We start from the raw sequence: 26,974 nt of genomic DNA, 5'->3' as shown, positions 1-26,974 counted from the left end.
GACCCTTCATAGTCGCTCAAAAATCGAAAATTAAAAAATAAAATAGTGATAGAACATTACATTTTGTACGATTGGTGACATTTACTGGGAGTGTTTCTCTAGACAAGACATGAAGCTACTTGATGTAAGGAGTTCAGAAGAACGAAAACTGATTTTTACAAAAAGAGGAGATGCTTATTGGTCCTAGTCTTGAAAAGACCATAGCTATATAAGTAGGAGGAAAACAGCCAGCAGAAAGAGATCTCCACAAGCCTGATGTTCTTGTGAAGTGTATTACAATAAGGTATTCAAACAACAAATTGATGAAGACCACTAGACCAACAAATCAAACGAACTGGGACAAAGGAAGCAGGGAATAGATCAGACAATCCTGAAGAACACATGCGTATAATATTATTTATAAAAAAGACTGAAACTAGCAACATCACGTTTGTCTATATAAAAGCCAAGTACGTCCAAGGATGGAATACTGCTGCCATATCTGGGCAGGAGCTGCTAAAAACAGCCTATCCTGCCTTGACAGAGTACAAAATAGACTTTGTGGCTTAGTGGGGGATGCCCTTTTCTCTACCCTGCAACCTCTCTCCCACAGAAGAGACGTTGCGAGTCTATCCTTGTTTTATCGTTATTTCCATGGCAGGTGCTCGTCTGAACTCCAATCTCTGGTCCCCCCTTGCCAATCTTTCACAAAAAACACCCGTCTAGCTGAATCCACTGTGAAAAATTTCCCCCACTCTTTATCTGTGCCTAAATCAAAACGTGGATTCCATGAACAAAGCTTCTTTCTTAAAACTGCATGCCTGTGGAACTCTGTTCCGTCTGCCTGCTTCCCACCTGACTACAACTTGGATGTCTTCATGTCCAACGTTAACAAATTCCTAATGAACCGCCCCCTTAAGTAAACACTTCATAAAATCTCCACACTAACATACTGTACTTGCAATAACCCTTATCCCTGAGTGGCTTCCGGGCCTTGATAAGTGGTGACCACCGTGTAAAAAAAAAAAAAAAAAAAAAAAAGAAAAAAAGAGGTTGCAGTGAAGAAAGAACGTGTGGGGTCAATCAAATTACAGATACGTATCTGCAATTTATTAAAAACCTTCAAATGGGACGCCGATTCACCAGCCCAAATATGACAACAATACTCCATATATGGTCTGATAATAGATTTGTAGAGATAGAGAATAGCCTCAGGTGTGAGAAAGTGCTTGAGGCGATAGTGCGAACTGATTTTATGAGAAGCAGAAAGCACGATGAATCTAATATATGATCTTCAAGAAAAATTTGATCAAAAAGGAAGCTTAAAAAGTTTCCGAGTCCATTTCCCCTTAAGAGAAGAACCAGCCATGAGAATCTCAGAAACAAAAGCGACAGACCTACAATTGAAAAAAAAGAAATAAAATAATAGACCGCCTACTGTTTTTTTGGTTTGTTCAGAACCGAAAACAAGCAAGTCAATCTCTAAATGGGAGTGGGTTAGAGGTACTTACCGAAGAAGTTTAAGAGCCGATTTCTTCTCAAGAGCAAAGCTGTTCATGAGAATTTCAGAAAAAAAAGGGTCACACCTACGATTGAAAAAGACCCCCAAAACCCCCACTGTTTTCCGGTTTGTTCAGAACCAAAAACAAGCAAGCCAATCTCTAAATAGAAGTGGGATAGAAGTACTGAAGAAGTTTAAGAGTCGATTTCTTCATAAGAGCAAAGCTACTAGTGTTGTGACGATTAATAGGAATCGGGAATCGGAAAAATCAACAAATTTGGGGATAGTAATTGTCTATATTTTTGAGATGAGGTGTTTTCATTGATTGAGATTGTCGGACTGACTTTCTCATCTTGGTTGTTATCGTCACAACGTTTTGGCCGTTTTGCCCTCCGGCCTTCATCAGGTGTTTTGTATCGAACTGGGGAACCGTTTGTTAGGAGTCTCGAACCCAACCCTTTATTATTATTACGGGGGTATCGTGTTCGGACTCCAGCTAGGCTCTGGGACATAGTTGCTGATTCTCTGTTTTGAATGTTACTTTTTCACTGCCTTCGTTCAGGATTGAACTCAGCACCTTTGGGTAACTGTAAACTTTGATACGTCTAGGACCACTCGGCCATATGTCACTAGGACGTAATAATAATAAAGGGTTGGGTTCGAGACTCCTAACAAACGGTTCCCCAGTTCGATACAAAACACCTGATGAAGGCCGGAGGGCAAAACGGCCGAAACGTTGTGACGATAACAACCAAGATGAGGAAGCCAGTCCGGCAATCTCAATCAAATTTGGGGGTATCGGAATCTGTATCCGAATCGGAAAAATTGATTGCTGTTTTCCGATGCCAAAACGATTCTTTTAATTGTCTTTTTTTATTTTATTTTGTTTAAAGCAAAATCTTCCATTGCTGGCAATAAATGATAAAATAATAAATATTTATTGATTTTAAAATACCAGTAAAGCTAAAATCGATAGATCATCCTCCACAAGTGTAGATTCACGCTTAGGAAAATATCTGCACATTTAACATGTGTTTTTTTACAGAAGTCGGGGAAAATAACAACTCTATAGTTAAATATTTAGAGATTTATAAAGAATCAGAATCGGTAATTGTATCGGAATCGGGAATTTAGTACGGAATCAAGAATTGTATCAGAATCGGGAAAAATATTGGAATCGTCCCATCACTAAAAGCTACTCATGAGGATTTCAGAAAGAAAAAGGGCACATCTACGACTGAAGGAAAATGATAAGTAGCCCACTGTTTTTCGGTTTGTTCAAAACCGAAAACAAGCAGGTCAGTCTCTAAATGGGAGTGAGACAGAGACAGAGGTACTTACTGATTTTGCATGATCTGAGTTTTGACATAATTAATGCCTTCAATGAAGAATGTTTCCAATTCCGTCCTCTGTTCGAGAATGTTCCGAGCCAATCGCTTAACCTTGTTCATTCCTTTTGTCTTTAGTCCAATGATTTGTTTCAAGCGTTCATTTTCCGCCTTGTAAACCTCGATTTGCTGCCCGGATTCCTTCATGCATATTGTTCTCTGGTTTTCAAACTGTTTCATCATGTCATGCAGAGATTCTTCCAGGATGTCAATTTTCATAGAAAGCTTTGGGAAATTGAGAAAACAAAAAAAGAGTCTATGTTATTTGGATTATTCAGACAACTATTCTCATCTTGAGTGTTATTTTCGTAACATTTCGGCCGATCTAACCTTCAACCTTCTTCAAATAACTCTTTTGAGGCGAAAATTGATAATCTGTATTATTTGAATTATTCAGACTACTATTCTCATCTTGAGTTCTATTTTCACAATGTTTTGGTCGATACAACCTCAGGCATCTTTTTTTTTTTTTTTACAAGGAAGCCCTGTCGAGGATAAGGGTTAATGAATGTAAGGTGGCAATGTGGTAATCGTTAATAGTGTAAGTTGGGTAGAATTTGATTATGTAAGAGGACGGTTCAATGAGAATTTGTTTACATTGGACTTGAAGGCTATGATATTGTAGTTGGTCAGTGAAGCAGGTCGGCAGTTCTAGGAATGAAGCTTAGTTCATGGAATCTGTGTTTAGATTTAGTCACGGATAGAGAGTGGGGGAAATTGATAGCGAAAAAAAAAAAAAGAAAAAAAAAAGCCATTACCTTTGAATTTAACTTTCGGAGTTTTTTAATCTGGATCACTTTTTTGTGCAGCAGAGTTTTCTGTTCTTTCATGACCGTTTTCAGGTTGTCTTGCTCTCGGATGTAATTTTCTTTTTCTTTCGCTAAAATTTCTGCGGCATCGATGTGATACTTAAGCGCCTCTGTCAGGCGGGCGTTCTCTTTATATACCAACTTTGTTGTGTCATTCAAGTTTCTAAGAAAATAAAAATAATACAAATAAGTAATAAAAATAATACAAAATAAAATAAATATAAATAAAAAAGAAAAAATAATAGAAATAAAATTAATCTAAATAAAAAACATTTAAAAAATAATAGAAAATAAAAATAACACAAATAAAATGAAATACAAAACTAAATTTTTTTTAAAAAATACAAATAACAATACAAATAAAAAATGATAAAAATAAAAAATACAAAAAATAATTAAAATTAAAATAAAAAATGCAAATAAAATAAAAATATAAAAAAATAATAGAAATTAAAATTAAAAAATACAAATAAAAAATAACAGAAATAAAACATATACAAATATAATACAAGTAAAAATACAAATAAAAATTTAAATAATATAAATAAAAAGAAAATAATACACATAAAAAATAATACACATAAAAAATAATACACATAAAAAATAACAGAAATAAAATATACAAATAAATATAATACAAATAAAAATACAAATTTTTTAAAAATAATATAAATAAAAAGAAAATAATACAAATAAAAAATAATACACATAAAAAATACAAATAAAAATAATACTAAAAATAAAATAATACAATAAAAAATAAGTATAATAAAAGTAAAATATACAAATAAAAATAAAATAATATAAATAAAATTTAAAAATAAGAATAAAAATAATACATATAAAAATAAAAATAATGCAAAGAAAAATAAGTATAATACAAGTAAAAAATACAAATAAAATAACAATGATCTAAATAAAAATAAATATTGTATAAATAAAAATAAAAATAATTTAAATAAAAAATAAACTTAATCTAAATAAAAATAACACAAATGAAAATAAAATATAAATAAAAATAATTTAAATAAAAAATAAACTTAATATAAATAAAAATAGCACAAATGAAAATAAAATATAAATAAAAATAAAAATAATTTAAATAAAAAATAAACTTAATCTAAATAAAAATAACACAAATGAAAATAAAATATAAATAAAAATAATTTAAATAAAAAATAAACTTAATATTAATAAAAATAGCACAAATGAAAATAAAATATAAATAAAAAAAAAATAATTTAAATAAAAATAACACAAATGAAAATTAAATATAAATTAAAATAAAAATAATTTAAATAAAAAATAAACTTAATATAAATAAAAATAGCACAAATGAAAATAAAATATAAATAAAAATAATTTAAATAAAAAATAAACTTAATATAAATAAAAATAACACAAATGAAAATAAAATATAAATAAAAATAAAAATAATTTAAATAAAAAATAAACTTAATATAAATAAGAATAACACAAATGAAAATAAAATATAAATAAAAATAAAATAATTTAAATAAAAATAACACAAATGAAAATAAAATATAAATTAAAATAAAAATAATTTAAATAAAAAATAAACTTAATATAAATAAAAATAGCACAAATGAAAATAAAATATAAATAAAAATAATTTAAATAAAAAATAAACTTAATATAAATAAAAATAACACAAATGAAAATAAAATATAAATAAAAATAAAAATAATTTAAATAAAAAATAAACTTAATATAAATAAAAATAACACAAATGAAAATAAAATATAAATAAAAATAAAAATAATTTAAATAAAAAATAAACTTAATATAAATAAAAATAACACAAATGAAAATAAAATATAAATAAAAATAAAAATAATTTAAATAAAAAATAAACTTAATATAAATAAAAATAACACAAATGAAAATAAAATATAAATAAAATAAAACATAAAAATTTGAAAAACATTAATAAAGATCAAAATCATATAAATAATATAAAATAATAAAATAAAAATAATACAAATAAAAATAAAATAATATAGATAAAAAATAAACATAATACAAAAAATAAAAGTAATATAAATAAAACTCCAAATCATATAAATAAAAGAATAACAAATAAAAAGTAAAAGAAATCCAAATAAAAATTATATTTAGTCAAAGTTTACTTGTACTGAAAAATATCCTCATACCAGGTTGTCCTGACAAACCCCTGTAACAGAGAGATCTTAGATACTTAGTAAAGTGTCTATTAGGCATTCAAGTTTCATCTGTCTTTGGAAGCGAATTTGATGAAAAGAGAAAAATTCCCTATTAAGTGTTGAGACATTGTGTTGAACAAAGATGGCGGCAGTAAATCAAATCGGCGAGGAATCAATGCAGTCACGATTTCAAGTATTGAGTAATTCCTAGTAACAAAGAGGGCGGTGAAGAATCAATGCAGTCACGATTCAGTCGTTTCGAGACAGAAGCTAACGGCGAACTGATTGAATCCAAAATTCGACATTTTTTATAACAACTTTTGAAGCTTCTGATTGGTTGATTGCTATAAAACGATCATCGAAATCATTGGAGTCGCACCCCCATTATAAGTCAAAACATTTTAATATTCGTAAAATCTAAATTCCACGGTGCTGAGGCTGAATTATCATTAAACATTGTGCCAAATCGGTTTTTCCACTGCAATAAATCTCTACTACTAGGAATTTTGTGTGTGTATGTGTTCGTTCCCCATGAACTCTAAAACGGCTCAGCTGATTTTTATGAAATTTCACACAAAGCTGCTTTATGTGCCTGGCAGTGTTCTTAGATAGGTTTTGTATCTGAATGTCTTTAATAATTATCGATAATCGATAATCGAAATAATCTAATGAAAGAAAGAACAAGCGATTTTGACCAAAGTTAACACCTTATACAACCTGACACCACAAGTGCATTTGGAAAGTTTTATTACGACACAAGCCGAAAGGCCCAACAGATAAAATCAACAGTAGGTTATTTAATGCGACAGGTGTGCGTTCAGGATGAATGTATGTGTTTAGAGCATTACTGAAGCATGACACATAACTTTTGCATTTAAAATTTTAATTCAAAGCATTATAGCATTATATATAAAAATAATTTTATAGAATCAACAGTACGTTCTCTACAGTGCAATGTAGACTACAATGTATAATAATTATCTGATTATTTATTGAATTAAAATAAAATTAGGGAAATTCTGAAATAAATTAAAATTTTCATGATCTGAAAATGTATGATTTTATAAAGTTTTGAACAGTTATTATTGAGATGTGTGTGATTTTGTGTTATTATAATTTCTTTAATTTTATTTTAATTCAATTAATGTTCAAATAATTAATGTTTTATTTTGTGTTATTATAATTTTCTTAATTTTATTTTAATTCAATAAATGTTCAAATAATTAATGTTTTATTTTGTGTTTTTATAATTTTCTTAATTTTATTTTAATTCAATAAATGTTCAAATAATTAATTAAAAAACTTGTTACAAGATAAAAAAACAGAAATTGGTCGCTGTTTCTTTTTTTTATTTTCGTTTTATATTTTTTTCTGGTGATTTTATTATATTTAAATGTTTTCTTCAGTAATTTTACTTGAGTAGCATTGTTATGCTTTTATAATCGGCGACGCTCGGCAGTTGACGTCATGTTCCGAGCAAGCTGGTTCAATTTCTGCACAAGTACCATGTTATATTTCAAATTCTAACTTCTATTTATTAATTGTACCCCCCTCTTTTTTACAAGGAAGTCATCACTTTTTTTTTTTTGTACAAGGAAGTCATCACTTATCAAGGCCCGGAGGCCACTCGGGGATAAGGGTTATTGCGTGTACAGTAATCAATGGGATAATGTCATAGTAATCGCTAGTAATGGAGATCTGAAAAAGTGTCTTACTTAAGGGGGGGGCGGTTCATCAGGAACCTCTCCCTCACCCTCTCCCTCACCCCCCCCTCTCTCTCTCTCTCTCTCTCTCTCTCTCTCTCTCTCTCTCCAGATTGGTGTTATCAGATCAAGCTGAATGGAGACGCTGGTTTCCTGATCAAAAACGCACCAAACACTGATGTTATTGTTTTTTTTCTTCCTCTTTGCAAAACTCAATCATGTTTTGCAAATTAATTTGAAAAAAAAAAAAAATTCCTCTCCAAAACAACTAAACCAAAAGCAATTATAAAATATTTGAAGATATACAGAACCCAAAGCATAAAAACTTTTTTCTAAAATTACTAGATTCGGTATTAAACAACAAAAATTGGGTTGATATGCTGTAAAAAAAACAAAAACAACAACAACAAAAAAACACCATGAATAAATATTTGGAAATATAAAGAACTTGAAGCATTAAAATAATTACATCCTGATAAAATAATATCTTCACTTCTACTCCCGAAATAATATAACATAATAATAATAATAATTACATAAAATAATACCTTCACTTCTACTCCCGAAATAATATAGCATAATAATAATTATATAAAATAATACCTTCACTTCTACTCCCGAAATGATATAACATAATAATAATTATATAAAATAATACTTCAGTTCTACTCCCAAAATAATATAACATAATAATAATTATATAAAATAATACCTTCAGTTCTACTCCCAAAATAATATAACATAATAATAATTATATAAAATAATACCTTCACTTCTACTCCCAAAATAATATAACATAATAATAATTATATAAAATAGTACCTTCACCTCTACTCCCGAAATAATATAACACAATAATAATTACATAAAATAATAACTTCACTTCTACTCCCGAAATAATATAATAATAATTATATAAAATAATACCTTCACTTCTACTTCCGAAATAATATAACATAATAATAATTATATAAAATATTACCATCACTTCTACTCTCGAAATAATATAACATAATAAAAATTATATAAAATAATACCTTCACTTCTACTCCCGAAATAATATAACATAATGATAATTATATAAAATAATACCTTCAGTTCTACTCCCGAAATAATATAACATAATAAAAATTATATAAAATAATACCTTCACTTCTACTCCCGAAATAATATAACATAATAATAATTACATAAAATAATACCTTCACTTCTACTTCCGAAATAATATAACATAATGATAATTATATAAAATAATACCTTCACTTCTACTCCCGAAATAATATGACATAATAATAATAATTACATAAAATAATACCTTCACTTCTACTCCCGAAATAATATAACATAATAATAATTATATAAAATAATACCTTCAATTCTACTACCGAAATAATATAACATAATAATAATAATTATATAAAATAATACCTTCACTTCTACTCCCGAAATAATATAACACAATAATAATTACATAAAATAATAACTTCACTTCTACTCCCGAAATAATATAACATAATAATAATTACATAAAATAATACCTTCAGTTCTACTCCCGAAATAATATAACATAATAATAATTATATAAAATAATACCTTCAGTTCTACTCGCGAAATAATATAACATAATAATAATTATATAAAATAATACCTTCAGTTCAACTCCCGAAATAATATAACATAATAATAATTATATAAAATAATACCTTCAGTTCTACTCGCGAAATAATATAACACAATAATAATTACATAAAATAATACCTTCAGTTCTACTCCCGAAATAATATAACATAATAATAATTACATAAAATAATACCTTCATCTCTACTCCCGAAATAATATAACATAATAATAATTATATAAAATAGTACCTTCAGTTCTACTCCCGAAAGTATATAACATAATAATAATAATAATTGTATAAAATAATACCTTCACTTCTACTCCCGAAATAATATAACATAATAATAATTATATAAAATAATACCTTCACTTCTACTCCCGAAATAATATAACAGAATAATAATTATATAAAATAATACCTTCACTTCTACTCCCGAAATAATATAACATAATAATAATTACATAAAATAATACCTTCACTTCTACTCCCGAAATAATATAACATAATAATAATTACATAAAATAATACCTTCACTTCTACTCCCGAAATAATATAACACAATAATAATTACATAAAATAATAACTTCACTTCTTCTCCCGAAATAATATAACAGAATAATAATTACATAAAATAATACCTTCAGTTCTACTCCCGAAATAATATAACATAATAATAATTATATAAAATAATACCTTCACTTCTACTCCCGAAATAATATAGCATAATAATAATTATATAAAATAATACCTTCACTTCTACTACCGAAACAATATAACATAATAATAATTATATAAAATAATACCTTCGCTTCTACTCCCGAAATAATATAACATAATAATAATTATATAAAATAATACCTTCACTTCTACTCCCGAAATAATATAGCATAATAATAATTATATAAAATAATACCTTCACTTCTACTCCCGAAATAATATAGCATAATAATAATTATATAAAATAATACCTTCACTTCTACTACCGAAACAATATAACATAATAATAATTATATAAAATAATACCTTCACTTCTACTCCCGAAATAATATAACATAATAATAATTACATAAAATAATACCTTCACTTCTACTCCCGAAATAATATTGCATAATAATAATTATATAAAATAAGACCTTCACTTCTACTACCGAAACAATATAACATAATAATAATTATATAAAATAATACCTTCGCTTCTACTCCCGAAATAATATAACATAATAATAATTACATAAAATAATACCTTCACTTCTTCTTCCGAAATAATATAACATAATGATAATTATATAAAATAATACCTTCACTTCTACTCCCAAAATAGTATAACACATAATAATTATATAAAATAATGCCTTCACTTCTACTCCCGAAATAATATAGCATAATAATAATTATATAAAATAATACCTTCACTTCTACTACCGAAATAATATAACATAATAATAATTACATAAAATAGTACCTTCACTTCTACTCCCGAAATAATATTGCATAATAATAATTATATAAAATAAGACCTTCACTTCTACTACCGAAATAATATAACATAATAATAATTATATAAAATAATACCTTCACTTCTACTCCCGAAATAATATAACACAATAATAATTACATAAAATAATAACTTCACTTCTACTCCCGAAATAATATAACAGAATAATAATTACATAAAATAATACCTTCAGTTCTACTCCCGAAATAATATAACATAATAATAATTATATAAAATAATACCTTCAGTTCTACTCCCGAAATAATATAACATAATAATAATTATATAAAATAATACCTTCAGTTCTACTCGCGAAATAATATAGCATAATGATAATTATATAAAATAATACCTTCACTTCTACTCCCAAAATAATATAACATAATAATAATTATATAAAATAATGCCTTCACTTCTACTCCCGAAATAATATAGCATAATAATAATTATATAAAATAAGACCTTCACTTCTACTTCCAAAATAATATAACAGAATAATAATTACATAAAATAATAACTTCACTTCTACTCCCGAAATAATATAACAGAATAATAATTACATAAAATAATACCTTCAGTTCTACTCCCGAAATAATATAAAAGAATAATAATTACATAAAATAATACCTTCAGTTCTACTCCCGAAATAATATAACATAATAATAATTATATAAAATAATACCTTCAGTTCTACTCCCGAAATAATATAACATAATAATAATTATATAAAATAATACCTTCAGTTCTACTCCCGAAATAATATAACATAATAATAATTACATAAAATAATACCTTCACTTCTACTCCCGAAATAATATAACAGAATAATAATTACATAAAATAATACCTTCATCTCTACTCCCGAAATAATATAACATAATAAAAATTATATAAAATAGTACCTTCAGTTCTACTCCCGAAAGTATATAACATAATAATAATAATAATTGTATAAAATAATACCTTCACTTCTACTCCCGAAATAATATAACATAATAATAATTTTATAAAATAATACCTTCACTTCTACTCCCGAAATAATATAACATAATAATAATTATATAAAATAATACCTTCACTTCTACTCCCGAAATAATATAACATAATAATAATTACATAAAATAATACCTTCACTTCTACTCCCGAAATAATATAACCGAATAATAATTACATAAAATAATACCTTCACTTCTACTCCCGAAATAATATAACATAATAATAATTACATAAAATAATACCTTCACTTCTACTCCCGAAATAATATAACAGAATAATAATTACATAAAATAATACCTTCACTTCTACTCCCGAAATATTATAACATAATAATAATTACATAAAATAATACCTTCACTTCTACTCCCGAAATAATATAACATAATAATAATTACATAAAATAATACCTTCACTTCTACTCCCGAAATAATATAACATAATAATAATTACATAAAATAATACCTTCACTTCTACTCCCGAAATAATATAACATAATAATAATTACATAAAATAATACCTTCACTTCTACTCCCGAAATAATATAACATAATAATAATTACATAAAATAATACCTTCACTTCTACTCCCGAAATAATATAACAGAATAATAATTACATAAAATAATACCTTCACTTCTACTCCCGAAATAATATAACATAATAATAATTACATAAAATAATACCTTCACTTCTACTCCCGAAATAATATAACAGAATAATAATTACATAAAATAATACCTTCACTTCTACTCCCGAAATAATATAACATAATAATAATTACATAAAATAATACCTTCACTTCTACTCCCGAAATAATATAACAGAATAATAATTACATAAAATAATACCTTCACTTCTACTCCCGAAATAATATAACATAATAATAATTACATAAAATAATACCTTCACTTCTACTCCCGAAATAATATAACACAATAATAATTACATAAAATAATAACTTCACTTCTTCTCCCGAAATAATATAACAGAATAATAATTACATAAAATAATACCTTCAGTTCTACTCCCGAAATAATATAACATAATAATAATTATATAAAATAATACCTTCACTTCTACTCCCGAAATAATATAGCATAATAATAATTATATAAAATAATACCTTCACTTCTACTACCAAAACAATATAACATAATAATAATTATATAAAATAATACCTTCGCTTCTACTCCCGAAATAATATAACATAATAATAATTATATAAAATAATACCTTCACTTCTACTCCCGAAATAATATAACATAATAATAATTATATAAAATAATACCTTCACTTCTACTCCCGAAATAATATAACAATAATAATTATATAAAATAATACCTTCACTTCTACTCCCGAAATAATATAACATAATAATAATTATATAAAATAATACCTTCACTTCTACTCCCGAAATAATATAACACAATAATAATTACATAAAATAATAACTTCACTTCTTCTCCCGAAATAATATAACAGAATAATAATTACATAAAATAATACCTTCAGTTCTACTCCCGAAATAATATAACATAATAATAATTATATAAAATAATACCTTCACTTCTACTCCCGAAATAATATAGCATAATAATAATTATATAAAATAATACCTTCACTTCTACTACCGAAACAATATAACATAATAATAATTATATAAAATAATACCTTCGCTTCTACTCCCGAAATAATATAACATAATAATAATTATATAAAATAATACCTTCACTTCTACTCCCGAAATAATATAACATAATAATAATTATATAAAATAATACCTTCACTTCTACTCCCGAAATAATATAACAATAATAATTATATAAAATAATACCTTCACTTCTACTCCCGAAATAATATAACATAATAATAATTATATAAAATAATACCTTCACTTCTACTCCCGAAATAATATAACATAATAATAATTATATAAAATAATAACTTCACTTCTTCTCCCGAAATAATATAACAGAATAATAATGACATAAAATAATACCTTCACTTCTACTCCTCTTGTAAGTCTCTTGAATACTTGTGTTATGTTGATTAATCTGACTATTATTCTCATCTCGGTTTTTATTAGCACAACGTTTCTAGCTGAACATGTGTGGAAGAACGGGAGTAACCATTCCCCCAATATGGGATGATGTCAAAATACTGAATACACAAGAAAAATGGCGGATCAGAAAACTTAAAGAGGCAGCACATATGATAGATAATAATAATAACATTATTAGTCACCCCAGCATAGATCTAAGTTGCATTTGGACGCTTCTAATTACAAAATTACAAAAAAGGAGAAAACATGATATATACCCATCCCAAGGGAGGTAACTTCACAATAACAAAAACTCTTTTTTCTTAGAGTTGCGCCCCCCTACATCGTGTTTTATTTTTTGTTTTTAAAAAAACAAAAATATGCTTGGGTATCGATCCTCTGTTTCGTAAAACACTTTTCTTCACTAATATTAACATGTTGTGGGGCCGGTCGTCCGGGGACAATTGACCCAACAACTAACAAGGTAGACATAGGCAAAAAGGTAAACAACAAAAAGGCAAAGAAGAATAACGGACACAGGTTGTTTGGTTAAAGACAAGGGTTCGCCTTTTATTTGCAAAGGAATCGAAAAATCGTATGATCTGAATGCTGGTCGTCTGGAACGTCACACGTCACTGGAGGTCTGGAACAGGTACTCTAGACATAGTGTGGTTCAGGGTTGCTTGCTGGGTTTGAAACAATCGGCTGAACGTCAGGGCGATCCGGAACGGACAGTGGTCACTGAGTTAAGGAACGGACAACACTGAAAGCATAGGGTCAGTGTTACGGAACGGACGACACTGAGAACGAAGGATCAGTGTTAAGGAAATGGACAACACTGAGGACGGAGGATCAGTGTTAAGGAACGGACTGTTGGTAGGGAGCCAGGTGTGAGCGAGGTTGCAGACCTGAGGAACAAGGTATGAGAGAGGTAGCAGACCAGAGGTGCGAGGTGCAAGAGAGTTTGCAGGCCGGAGGAGCAAGCTGGAAGGCTGCAAGAGTGAGCTGGAGGCATTGGAGCACGCTGGGAGGCTGCAGGAGTGAGTTGGAGGCACCAAGGGCTGGAAAGGCTGCTGGAATGAGCTGGAAGTCGCTAGAGACTGGAAGTTGAAATCCGCTGCTGCTGGAATCCTTCAGCGCTGGTGGACTCGGTCGATGTGACTGGTAGCGTCTGTTGCCGCTTCGGGAGCCTCCTCCTACTCCCCTGGCCGAAACTGAACTGTACTTATTTGCTTCCCCACGAGAGCAAATTAGGCATGAAGCCATTTTTTAATGTGGAGAGTGGGAGGAGAAAGGGAATGGGGACCAGCTCCCGAGAGGTGGGAAATGGAAGCTGGATAGTGAGAGTCTCTTGGTATATAGGGTTGCCCTACATCGACCAGAAGCTTATTGCCACAAGGGCAATGGTCTTTACTTGCAGTAACTGCCGGAACAGATACTACACTTTGTTGCCAAGCCCCGCAGGGGGCCTGACCGAAACTAAATGGATTTATTTGCTTCCCCACTGAGCAAATTAGGCACAAGGCCATTTTTTAATGTGGAGAGTGAAGGGGAAATGGGGACCAACTTCCCGGGGATTAGGGGAGCCAGATAGTGACAATTGGTATGACGGGTTTCCCCTACATTCCTCAATAACTGATTGCTACAAGAGCAATGGTCTTATATGTGGGGTTGTCCCAACATATGGTCTTTGATTGCAGTATCTGCCGGAACAGATACTACAAATCTCAAATACCATACGTGGGGTTGCCCCCACATATGGTATTTGAGATTCATGCCCATCCCCCCACAGGGTGTATTTATTTGCTCCCCCACCGAGCAAATTAGGCACAAGGCCAATTTTTAAAGTGAGGAGTGAAGGGAAATGGGGACCAGCTCCCTGGGGAGTAGGGGAGCTGGAGAGTGACAATTGGTATGAAGGGTTGCCCCTACATTGACCAAGGTCTTGCTGGTCTTTGCTTGACACTTGTTGCCCAGGCCCCCAAGGGCGAGGGCCAGGGAAGTATGCCCATCCCCCACAGGGACCGGGTGAAACTGAACTGGTAGGCCACCAACGTGAAGGTATTGTTATAACACGTGCTGGTCCCAGAGAGAAAACAAATGAATAGCATTAACTCTCTAATGAATCGAATACAACCAAAAGAATTCCACGTGTAAATTGATTGCATTTATGTTCGATTCAGCTCGGAATCAAAGTCTCTGCTATCTATTTTCATGGAGAAAAAGTTGAAATTAAGTTTACTTCACCTCAGTTCGACTTGAGAAAAACGGTTATTTGCCGTCAGGCAGTGTATATAAGATTGTTCACCGATAAAAAAAAAAATGGCCGCCATGGCAAAATATAAACTACAATGTGAGCGCACTGCGACAAGCAATTAGTATAGATATCCCAAAAAATTGAGCCATAGAAAAACTTTTAACAAATATCTTAGTGACCCCTGATGATTGAACCGTCTTTATGATCTACGGACCCACCCTTAAACAAACGGTTCGAATTTTTTTAATGCAGAGCTAATCCTCTTTGTCCTTTATAGGAAAAGAAGCATGTTCTCAAGACCCGAAGAAAGTCGCAGGGTGCAGTGAGCGAAACGTTGTGCTAATAACACCCAAGGTGAGAATAGTAGTCCGATTAATCAACATAACACAAGCATTCACATCTCATTTCAAAAATTCCGAATTAAAGGATTAGTTGTTAAAACTGTAAAAGAAAAGGACAGGATATTCTAGTAAAAAATATAATAATTTTATAACTTAAAATATTGCAGCATTAAGATTTTTAAAATTCAATTTATAACATTATATAAGTTTGTTTAAATTCTGATTTATTTTTCTAAAAGGTTCCGCAGTTTTTGAACGACTCAAGAACAAAGACTTACAAAATAGCTTCTTCATGTGCTTTCTTGGCAAGTTCTGCAATCTTTTGACTTGATTCCTGTTTGAGTTGATACTGAAAGAAAGAAGAAAAAAAAAACAGAAGGACAACAATGAATATAATCATGACAATATCTTCATTTACAAAACTCCAGAATCACAATATATGCAAGAGATGCAGTGACGTAATAAATATGAGTTCCTTCTGACAACAAAATGATTGGCTTGTTAAGCCATAAATACCAACTTGTAGACCAAGAGAGACATTGATGATACTCCGAAAGCTTCATGCTTAAAGATGTACCAGCTCCGACCACAAACACTCATTCAGTCAGGCGACTTACAAGATTATTACTCGAATACAGTAGCCAAGTCCACTCAGCTACCTCAAACAAATATATCCTTTTTATAGAACATATCAGGCAGTGTACAGCAGATATGTCTCGTCTGTAATCTTGTATGGCTCTGAGACATATTATTAACCCTCTTGCTAGGTCGTTAGACACAAGGTCAGGTGCAGTTTTGAGAATATAATGCACTAGAATAAGTCTATAAAAATGCCTGTGGAGCCCCATAAGCATTCTCTCATAGAAGTGTCTCAGGCGATTAGCAGTAAACTAACTTGCTGGAAAAATGGTAGGATCCTTTTACCGTTCCAGTAGATATCTCACTCCTGATGCGATTCTTTACCTATATAAAAGCCAGGTACATCCAATGATGGAGTATTGTTGCCACATCTGGGCAGGAGATGCTAGAAGCAGCTTATCCTGCCTTGACAGAGTTCAAAATAGACTTTGTAGCTGGGTGAGGGATGCCCTTTGCTCTTTCCTGCAACCTCTTTCTCAGAGAAGAGACGTTGCGAGCCTGTCTCTGCTTTATCGCTATTTTCATGGCAAGTGCTCAGCTGAGCTCCAATCTATGGTACCCCCTCGCCAAACTTTCATAACAAACACTCGTCTAACTGAAACCACTATCAATAATTTCTCCCACTCTTTTTCTGTGCCTAAACCTAAATGTAGATTCCATGAACAAAGCTTCTTTCTTAGAACAGCACGTCTGTTGAACTCTCTTCCATTTGCTTGCTTTCCAGCTGACTACAATTTGATTGTCTTCAAGTCCAACGTAAACAAATTCGTAATGAACCATCTTCCTAAGTAATCCAATTTACAAAATTTCCACTACTTATGTATACTACGCTATAATCCCATTGACTACTGTACACCCATTAACCTTTATCCTCGAGTGGCCTCCGGGCCTTGATAAGTGGTGACTTCTATGTAAAAAAGAAAAAAAAAACTCCTTCTTCAGTGAGAAAGTAAAACCTAGCACTGAAAGAACCATATTTCAGTTTGACAGCAACAAACTAACAGTTGGACTGACCATGTATACCTGGATATATATGCGGACTATAGAGACCATGTATGAATTCAGTATCTCTTAAGAGGTTATTCCTTGTGGCAAAAGTAATGCAAAACGTGACTTACACAAGTGACGGCACCTCTGTCTATCCTGTCGGATGAGGGAATCAAGGAAGGAAAGATAAAGGAAAAACTTTCGTCTATAGATGGATCATTAATATACATAAGACATTAATTTGCATACAAGTAGGAGGACAATGACGGCTGTGAAACGGACAAATGAGAGAACACAGATGATCTTTTGACAACCGGGAGAGATAGAGAGAGAACAGATGGTGAAAATTACAGTCGAAGTCAGGAGTTTGCAAGAAGGAGTTTGAAAAAATATGTTGTTGTTGTTGGTGGTGGTGGTGGTGTTTTTTTTTTTTTGTTTTTTTTAAGGTGCTAATGCAGAGAGTGATCCACACCATTTTTTAAATTGTATTTCCACGCTTAATTAAAGTTTTATGATATGTTTTTTTTTTTATTCAATTGTAAGGTTAAAGTACAAAATAGGTACAAAACACCTTCCCTTCCCCATGTTAAGAATGGCTTTTTAAATAATAACGTTATTATTTCAGCACGGATCACTCTCCGCATGCGTACCTTATTTAATTTTATTTTTTACTCATTTCTAAAGCTCACATGCGAACTAGGAAGTCTGAATGTGCGCCTGTGTATGCTTACTGCACAGTCCGGGATCGTCTGCTGGTTTTGAGAAGCTAGCACACTCGGATAAGCGCACTCTTGCCTACAAAGAATACCTAAACAGCCTCATGGACATTCCTTAGTTGGGATGCCTCAGACGATTAAGAATAAACTAACTTTACAGAAAAAAAGGTAAAGCCTGGGAGAGTAGACTTTCTGCTAATTTATGACAAAACTTCAAAACTACACAATCCTAGCTAACTGCACCGGCTGAAGGAAATTGCTGTTTTTTTTTATAGCATATTTAAAATGAAAATAAAACTGTGGCACTTATCCTAATTCAGGTTTAACCAGTTTCCTCCAAAGGAGGAAGTTTCATGGCAGTATGAAATTCACAAGTAGTCCCCAATCGCATGTATATCCCCATTAGGGGAGATGATGATGTTAGGTTTTTGCAACTCTAGCAGGGAGGTGTCGACGTTCCTCTACATAAAGCGCCTAGAATTCCAAAATTAGTTACCCATCTTGTACTGACCAGGTTCAACATTGCTTAACTTTGGTGATCTAGTGAGAACCGGTGTGTCAACGTGATGATGCTGTGTTTATGGTATATTTACAGGTTATTTAATGTTGAGTCGAGTCATTTTTGAAAAAAAGATTTTATGCTTCAAGTTTGTTATAGCTTCAAATATTTATTCATGGTGTTTGGTTTGATTGTTTTGTAGAGAAAAATTTTGTTTTTGTTTTTGGTTTTGCAGAACATGATTGAGTTTGGTAAAAAAAAAATAACATCAATGTTTGGTGCATTTTAGGTAAGGAAGCTGTTATCTTCAGACAGTTTCATCTGGTAGCACTAGAGGTGTCTGTCACTGTAAAGACTTCCATAAGAAATTGAATTGCACAGTTGTGTATCAATGGCTATGATCATATTGTCTATTGTTAGTCGCTCAAAATGGTTTGACATGTGTACCATATTGATGTTGACAGGCCAAGGCCATCTGGTTGGCCACCCAAGACATCGACCGAATAAGCGATGATAAAATGCTAATAGCAAACAGCGTAAGCGAAATGGTTGTTATTCACAAAATGTCTGACCTCAATATGAGGCAAAGGCAAAAAATGACGATCTTTACTTATATATAAAAGGCACTTTGTTGGTGTGTGTGTGCGCGCGTGTGTGTGTTTGTGTATACGTGCATATGTGTATGTGCATCTGTGTGTGTGTGTGCGCGCATGTGTGTGTGTGAGTTTGTTCACTACAGGCTCCGAAATGGCTGGGCCGATTTTTATGAAATTTAATACAAATGTACTTTATGTGTCTGGGAGTGTTCTTAAATAGGTTTTGTATGGGAATGCCCCTGATATGTATTGAAAATCGTTAAGCGATAATCTAAAAATCCGATTAATGACGGAACAGCCAAATGTTGAACAAAGTTAACGCCGTATACAACCTAACATCAGAAGCACATTTGATAAGTTTTATCACTGCACAAGCAAAATGACCTAGCACATAAAATCAACAGTAGGTTCTTTGATAAGACAGGGGTATGTTTGAAATGAATGTTTCTGTTTAAAGAAAAATTGAACCATGATACTTAACTTTTGCATTTTTAACATTATTTCGAACCATTGTATAAAAATAAATTTTTTTTATTTTTTTACATGGGGATCACCACTTATCAAGGCCCGGAAGCCATTCGGGGATAAGGGTTATTTTGTGTACAATAATTAATGGGATAATATCGTAGTAATAGTTGGTATTGGAGATTTGATAAAGTGTCTTACTTAAGGGGGCGATTAATCAGGAATTTGTTTATGTTGGATTTGAAGACGTCCAAGTTGTAGTCAGGTGGGAAACAGGCAAATGGAAAAGAATTCCACAGGCGTGCACTTCTCAGAAAATAGCTACGTTCATGGAATCTACGTTTTGATTTAGGCACAGATAAAGAGTGGGAGAAATTACTGACAGTGGTTTTAGCTAGATGGGTGTTTATCATGAAAGATTGGCGAGGGGGGACCAGAGATTGGAGCTCGGACGAGTACGTGCCATGGAAATAACGATAAAACAAAGACAGGCTCGCAACGTCTCTTCTGTGGGAGAGAGATTGTAGGGAAGAGAAGAGAGCATCCCCCACTAAGCCACAAAGTCTATTTTGTACTTTGTCAAGGCAGGATAGGCTGTTTTTTGAAGCTCCAGCCCAGATGTGGCAGCAGTACTCCATCTTTGGACGTACTTGGCTTTTAGAGAGATAGAGAATTGCATCAGTAGTGAGATATCTTCTGGAGCGATAGAAGGATCCCACCATTTTCCCAGTGGCCTGGGCTACAGACTTGATATATGTGTTCCATTTCAGATCAGGAGTAAAGGTCAAACCCAGGAGCTTGTACAAAACATGAAGCCTCCCCAAGACGAGAGCCATCCATTTCAGTTGATGCTAGATGAGAAACAGAGCGTTGATGATGTAAAGTTAGGAGCTTGGTTTTAGATGCATTAAAAGTAACCAGCCATCTCTTCCCTCACTGAACCACGCGCTCAAGATCAGAGAAGAGTGAATCAGAAAGAGCTTTGTCATTTACGGCCTTTGATGTGTTGCCGTAGATGGTCGTGTCATCAGCATAGATGTCAACGAATGATTTAAGTATGTGTTTTGGGAGATCATTGATGTAGATCAGGAAGAGAGTTGGGCCCAGGATGGACTTCTGGGGGACTCCAGCATTAATACTGTAGGCCTCTGATTGCTGCCCATCAACCACTACTCTTATGATTTAATTATTGAGAAAACATTTCCAGTTATACCATAGCTGGAAATCTTGTGAAGTAGGCCCTTATGCCAAACCTTATCAAAGGTCTTTGATATGTCAAGAGCAATTGCCCTAGAAAGGAAGCCTTTGTCGAAAGATTCACTAATCCTATGAGATATAACTGTTAGCACATCAGCTGTAGATCTAGCAGAACGGAAACCATATTGCATGTCACTAAGGAGGTTATTTCTGCTGAGGTGGTTGACTACTTGTTTATTTAATATGGATTCCAGTAACTTACTCATTACACACAAGAGACTTATTGGTCTGTACTGAGAGGGAGATGACTTACCTGAGTTCTTAAATACAGAGCATACTGACGAGGTTTTCCAACAGTAGGTTCTATACAGTGCAATGTAGACTCCAACGTATTATGGACTAAGCTATGTTAAAATTTCCCTGGTGCACCACAGTGGGTCCCAAACTAAAGCAGACAAGCAATCGATTTGATTGAAAAATGGGCAATTTCACCGATTTCGATTATAATAAAAGTATAGTGTGGAACATTCGTTGAGCCTAATTTAATCCATGGCAACATTGGGTCTCCCTGCTAGTAATCTATCATATCATAATTAATGATAGAACGATTCCAATATTTTCCTGATTCCGATATAATTACTTATTCTAATTCCTTTTACATCTCCAACTATTTAGCTATAGTGTGTTGTTTTTTTTTGTGGCGAAAATTGTGGGAATGCAGGCTTACCACTTAAACGGCCTCAGTGTGCGCTTTGCCGACACAGCGTCATGATGCTGAAAAGGGTCCAAGATGGCGCCTGCGGCCTTATATAACAATGCAGTCTCGCAGAATCTTGTGTGCTCTCGCGCACATATGCAAATATTCAAATTTGGAGGACTCTGTCTTTTATAAAAACAGGCCACTGGAGCAGATGGGGAGAGATGTGAAAACGAGTCCACGGAAAGTACTGACGAACGATGCTGCTGCATTTGTAGGAGTCTGATTACCGGAAAATACCCACATAATATGTGCATATATTTTCGGAAATGTAAGAATACACTTGTGGGAGGTGTTCTATAATTTTTAGTTTTACTATTAATTTAAAATCAATGTATAAATTTATCATTAATAACAGTAATCGAAAATGAAATTTTAAACAAAAAAAAAAGAAAAAAAAAAAGAAGCAAACAGAAATAAAATAGTTTTTGATATCGGAAAATAGACACAAATTTTCCAATTACCACTTCCGATACCCCAAAAGTTATGATTTTTCCAATTAATCGCCTCAACATTATGGTTTTTCATCATCATATATATGGTATTGTCTTTCAAACGCATTTTTTTTTTAAATGAGATAGTCTGATCGGTAAAAACGGTGATTACTGATTAATCTAATGTCGATAAGGTAAAAAAATTAAATTTTACCCATTTTAAATGAATAGCTCCAAAATCGAAGTTTGTCACTCAGTCGACTAAACGGCACAGTTTTAAAAAGTTGTAGCATTCTAAATAATCTTGTTATCGTAGGTCCAGAATATAACTATCAAAACGGTTCCAAAAGTAAAGACTCCTAGTTTTTAAATCAAAAAGTTAAAGAGCTACAAAGATGGGGGTGGTACCACAAAAACAAGCGACCTTTTGTGTTCCTGAATTTATTTTTCTACATAGGCAGCACCATTCTCAATGCACTTTTGCCAGGAATCCAATGATATATCTCTGTTTCTAATACATGTCCATGACAGGGGTCGCTTTTAAGAGTTTCACATCGTCAATATCTGCAACATAGAGATGAAACATTCAAATCATGAATGCATAATAACAGTGTAATTTGCAATCCCCTCTGATGAAATAATCCCCTCAGCTGAAATAAAAAAAAATAGGAGACATTACTTTTGGAATGCCCCTTATATATAGGACTTTGTGACATATTTCCAGTGTATAGACATAAGGTGTGAAGCAGTCCCATGATATTATTGTGTCATCTTTGGACAGAACAGATACTACACTTTGAAATTTATTTTGAATTCATTTTCATAAAATATAAAAAAAAATTACAATTTGGACAAATTGGGCACAGGGCCAATCAAACGTGTGGATTGTCGTTGTTCATCCTTGATTTCAAATGCTTAAAATTGTCTATTCTACTCTTAGCTAGAAATATATCAGTCACCACAATACCACATCCACTCCCGGGGTTATCCTACTTAGGTTAAACCCAAATTTGAAAAAAGTTTTATTGAACCTAAATATTTTCAGGACAGATATCCACTCCCGGGGTTATCCTACTTAGGTTAAACCCAAATTTGAAAAAAGTTTTATTGAACCTAAATATTTTCAGGACAGATACTATACTCTGATCCGAGCTAAAGGCCAAGCAAGTGTATTTTAGTTTGAGTTTCCCATTCGACACAACAGCGGCATCAGATAAAATTTTTAAAATTACATTTTTTTAATTTTATCTTCAGCGAACGGTTGATCTCATTTTTTAGAAAAAGCATATTCTTTTCATTGTTTTGACTCTCGAGTATATATCCGACACAGTTAATCAACTGAGAACCACATCACTCTATATAAAAGCATATAAGATATCAACGGATACACACTCGAGAGTCAAAATGATGAAAAGAATATGCTGTTGTCATAGCCCTAGTGATAACCTACATACAAACATGAACTCGATACAGCGCATAATTATATGGGTCATTCCAACAGTAATGAAATCCTACTTTTTCACTAAAAACAAATGTTGAAGAGCTACAAAGACTAGAGTAGTATCATTAAAACGAGCAATTTGTACTCCAGAATTTATCAGTGATGAGATGGTGGCTGTGCATGGGCGCCCGGAGTGTGCTTTGTCACTCATATCTCTGTCGCCACCGTGAAATTGACAAACCCATCTCCTAACTGTGCTTACATCAATTACATCAGCTTCATAAACGTTCAACAGGCACCGGTGAATGTTGATCGGTTCAATTTTTTCTGCATGGAGGAATTCAATGACACATCTCTGCCTCTGACGCATGCCCATGACAGGGGTCGCTTTCTTAGAGTCTCACACCATCAATATCTGTAACTTTCAGGTCATGAATGCATAAATTCAGTCATCATAACAATGTAATTTGCAACCCACTCTGATCTATTCGGGTGGAATAAGAAATAAGAGCCATTACTTTGGGAACTCATATTTCTTTTTCTTCTTCTTCTTCTTTTTCTTCTTCTTCTTCTTCTTCTTATTCTTATTCTTCTTTTTCTTCTTCTGATAGCGTGTGTGTTATTTATTTTGTGTGTCACGCTGTGTCTGTCATTTAATTGTTATGAACTTTTATTTCTTGTAATAAATACTTTTACTATTAATTCTTCATAAGTTTGGGTTCCGGTTTCGATTATAGCTGATGGCACTTCAATAATGTATTGTTTTTATAAATAATTTTATAAAATATTCTTCATAACTTTTGGTTTCAGTTTCGATTATAGCTGAAGAAACTCAAGTTATATATATATATATATATATATATATATATATATATATATATAAAACTACTTCATTTACTCACATAAAATTAATATACGAAAGTATAGATTTATGCATAAACTTTAAGTATTTACTTCAAAAGTGCTCAATACATAGGTAGAGCTAGTTAGTAATTTATAAAATATATATGGCGATTAAGCTACACTGAATATTCGGCGTTTCATCCACTCTAGGATTCTTCAGGCTTATGCGCATAGACCTGAAGAATCCTAGAGTGGATGAAACGCCGAATATTCAGTGTAGCTTAATCGCCATATATATTTTATAAATTACTATATATATATATATATATACTTATATTTTTTCATAAGTTTCAGTTTCAGTTTTGATTCAAGCTGATGCACCCAAGTCATATGGATATATTTTTTATTTTTGAAATCGCAACTTTATAATATATAAAAATTGATAGAACATTAACTCTATAATAAAATCTGCAAGAATTAAAATAACATATTTAAGAGTATTTTACAACCGGGCTATGCTGGGCATTCATGTTAGCTTAGATACTTTTGCAGTTTTAACAAAAGAGCAACAATAACATCAGAGCGTCTCCATTTACACTGAACATCTACAGAATGCCAACATCAAAATATTACATATGAATGAGTCCCCTGTGGAATTTCCACAGGTCCTGCTAGTTATTATTAATCTATACTGTATTCATTGTTTGTCTGTCCCGATTAAAAACAAAGTCCTTTCTCAGGTAACATTTTTAAGGAATCCAATTTTGTATGAGATGTTTATATGAGACACAAAGGCGAAAAATGGAAATAATATAATAATTAGTGATGGAAACGATTCTAATAATTTTTCTGATTCCGATACATTTACCGATTCTGATTTAACTTTCTGATTTCAATGAAATTACAGATTTTGATTCATTATAAATCTATAAATATTTAGCAATAGAGTTGGGTTTTTTTTTTTGTCGGGGGCAGGTGTAGGGGGTTCTGCTTTCGCATAGGAGATCCATAAGCATTAATAACAATGTTTTACTTTCATTCCCGGACAATATCAGGTATGCGTTAATAGCTGTAATAGAGCACGGACGCACCTATGCAAATGCACATGAGATGATGTTATCGGTAAAGAAAAAAGACTATAAAAAGGAGAAAAAACATGTTAGAGAAGGCGATCATATTAAAGACGTGGATGACGCTCGAGATCACGTTAGAGATGTGGGTGACGTCACAACCATAATGAGAAGTCACGCGTGGTGGGAGAATGAGGAAATAAACGTCGTTGCTGTATGAAAAAGCGAGTTGAAGTTCTTTCCTATTTTTTGTTTACTTTGTGATGGAGGCTACAACATGTTTGTTCCCGGACAATGTTACATAGCACGTTTTACTTTCATTCCCAGACAATACCGGGTGACTGCTTATTAAAAAGTAAAATGGAAATATTATAAGAAATATTTTTGTTTTCAAACCTTTTCTTCAAGGAATTTTTTCTCGCACTGCGCCAAATCGTTTTGGTACTTGATATGGTTACTTTCGGCAGCGGTTTTCAACTGAAAATAAATGAATTCAAAAGAAAGATTTGGAGTTAGTTTATAGGAACTAATTTTAACATAAACTGCAAGACTATGTCCTATAATAATATCCCATAATATGAAAAGAGTCGTTAAGAATCACTATGAAAGTAAGGCCCTTTTATAAACAACAAATTATTTTTCTGAATTTTTGAAATGAGGATTGATAAATCTTTTGATTGTTTGGATTACTGTGTTAGGAAGTAGATCGAAAATAAGAAAGGAAAATGTTAAATCATATTGTAGACACGTTTTACCGGAAGTGAGGCGAGGGTCAGCTGATCGGATCTGCGTGTGAGTCACATGATCAGGTTAGCTGAAGTCAGGAGTTTGGAGTTGGACGTAGAGAAGAGCAGATGGCTTAACAGGTCGTCCCCTCCCCTTCACTGCAGAGGGGGGGGGCGAGCTGACGTGTGTGAAAATAAGATCTTGACCACGCAAGCAAAGAATTCACTTTCCATTCTTCTGCGATCGATCTGGAAGGTGAATAAAATCCATATAAAACCGATTCATCGTCTT

General features: G+C 31.8%; 1 protein-coding gene across 1 annotated transcript in view; it reads right to left on the bottom strand.

Moving 5' to 3' along the window:
• The window catches only part of LOC145256457 (basal body-orientation factor 1-like), an 89,773-nt gene that overhangs the window by 21,083 nt on the left and 41,716 nt on the right, over positions 1–26,974 (bottom strand). The window contains exons 6-9 of the mRNA XM_080115385.1: positions 26,354–26,434; positions 16,592–16,662; positions 3,627–3,840; positions 2,822–3,093 (exon numbers count right to left, since the gene is read on the bottom strand). Coding sequence (XP_079971511.1) covers positions 2,822–3,093; positions 3,627–3,840; positions 16,592–16,662; positions 26,354–26,434 — 638 coding nt within the window. The remainder of the gene's footprint in view (positions 1–2,821; positions 3,094–3,626; positions 3,841–16,591; positions 16,663–26,353; positions 26,435–26,974) is intronic.

Source organism: Euprymna scolopes, chromosome 32 (assembly GCF_053919585.1).
Source record: "Euprymna scolopes isolate OS-2025 chromosome 32, ASM5391958v1, whole genome shotgun sequence".
In the NCBI taxonomy this organism is placed as follows: Eukaryota; Metazoa; Mollusca; class Cephalopoda; order Sepiida; family Sepiolidae; genus Euprymna; species Euprymna scolopes.
Note: the sequence above shows the minus strand (reverse complement) of the source record. Positions and strands in the feature narration are given on the sequence as shown.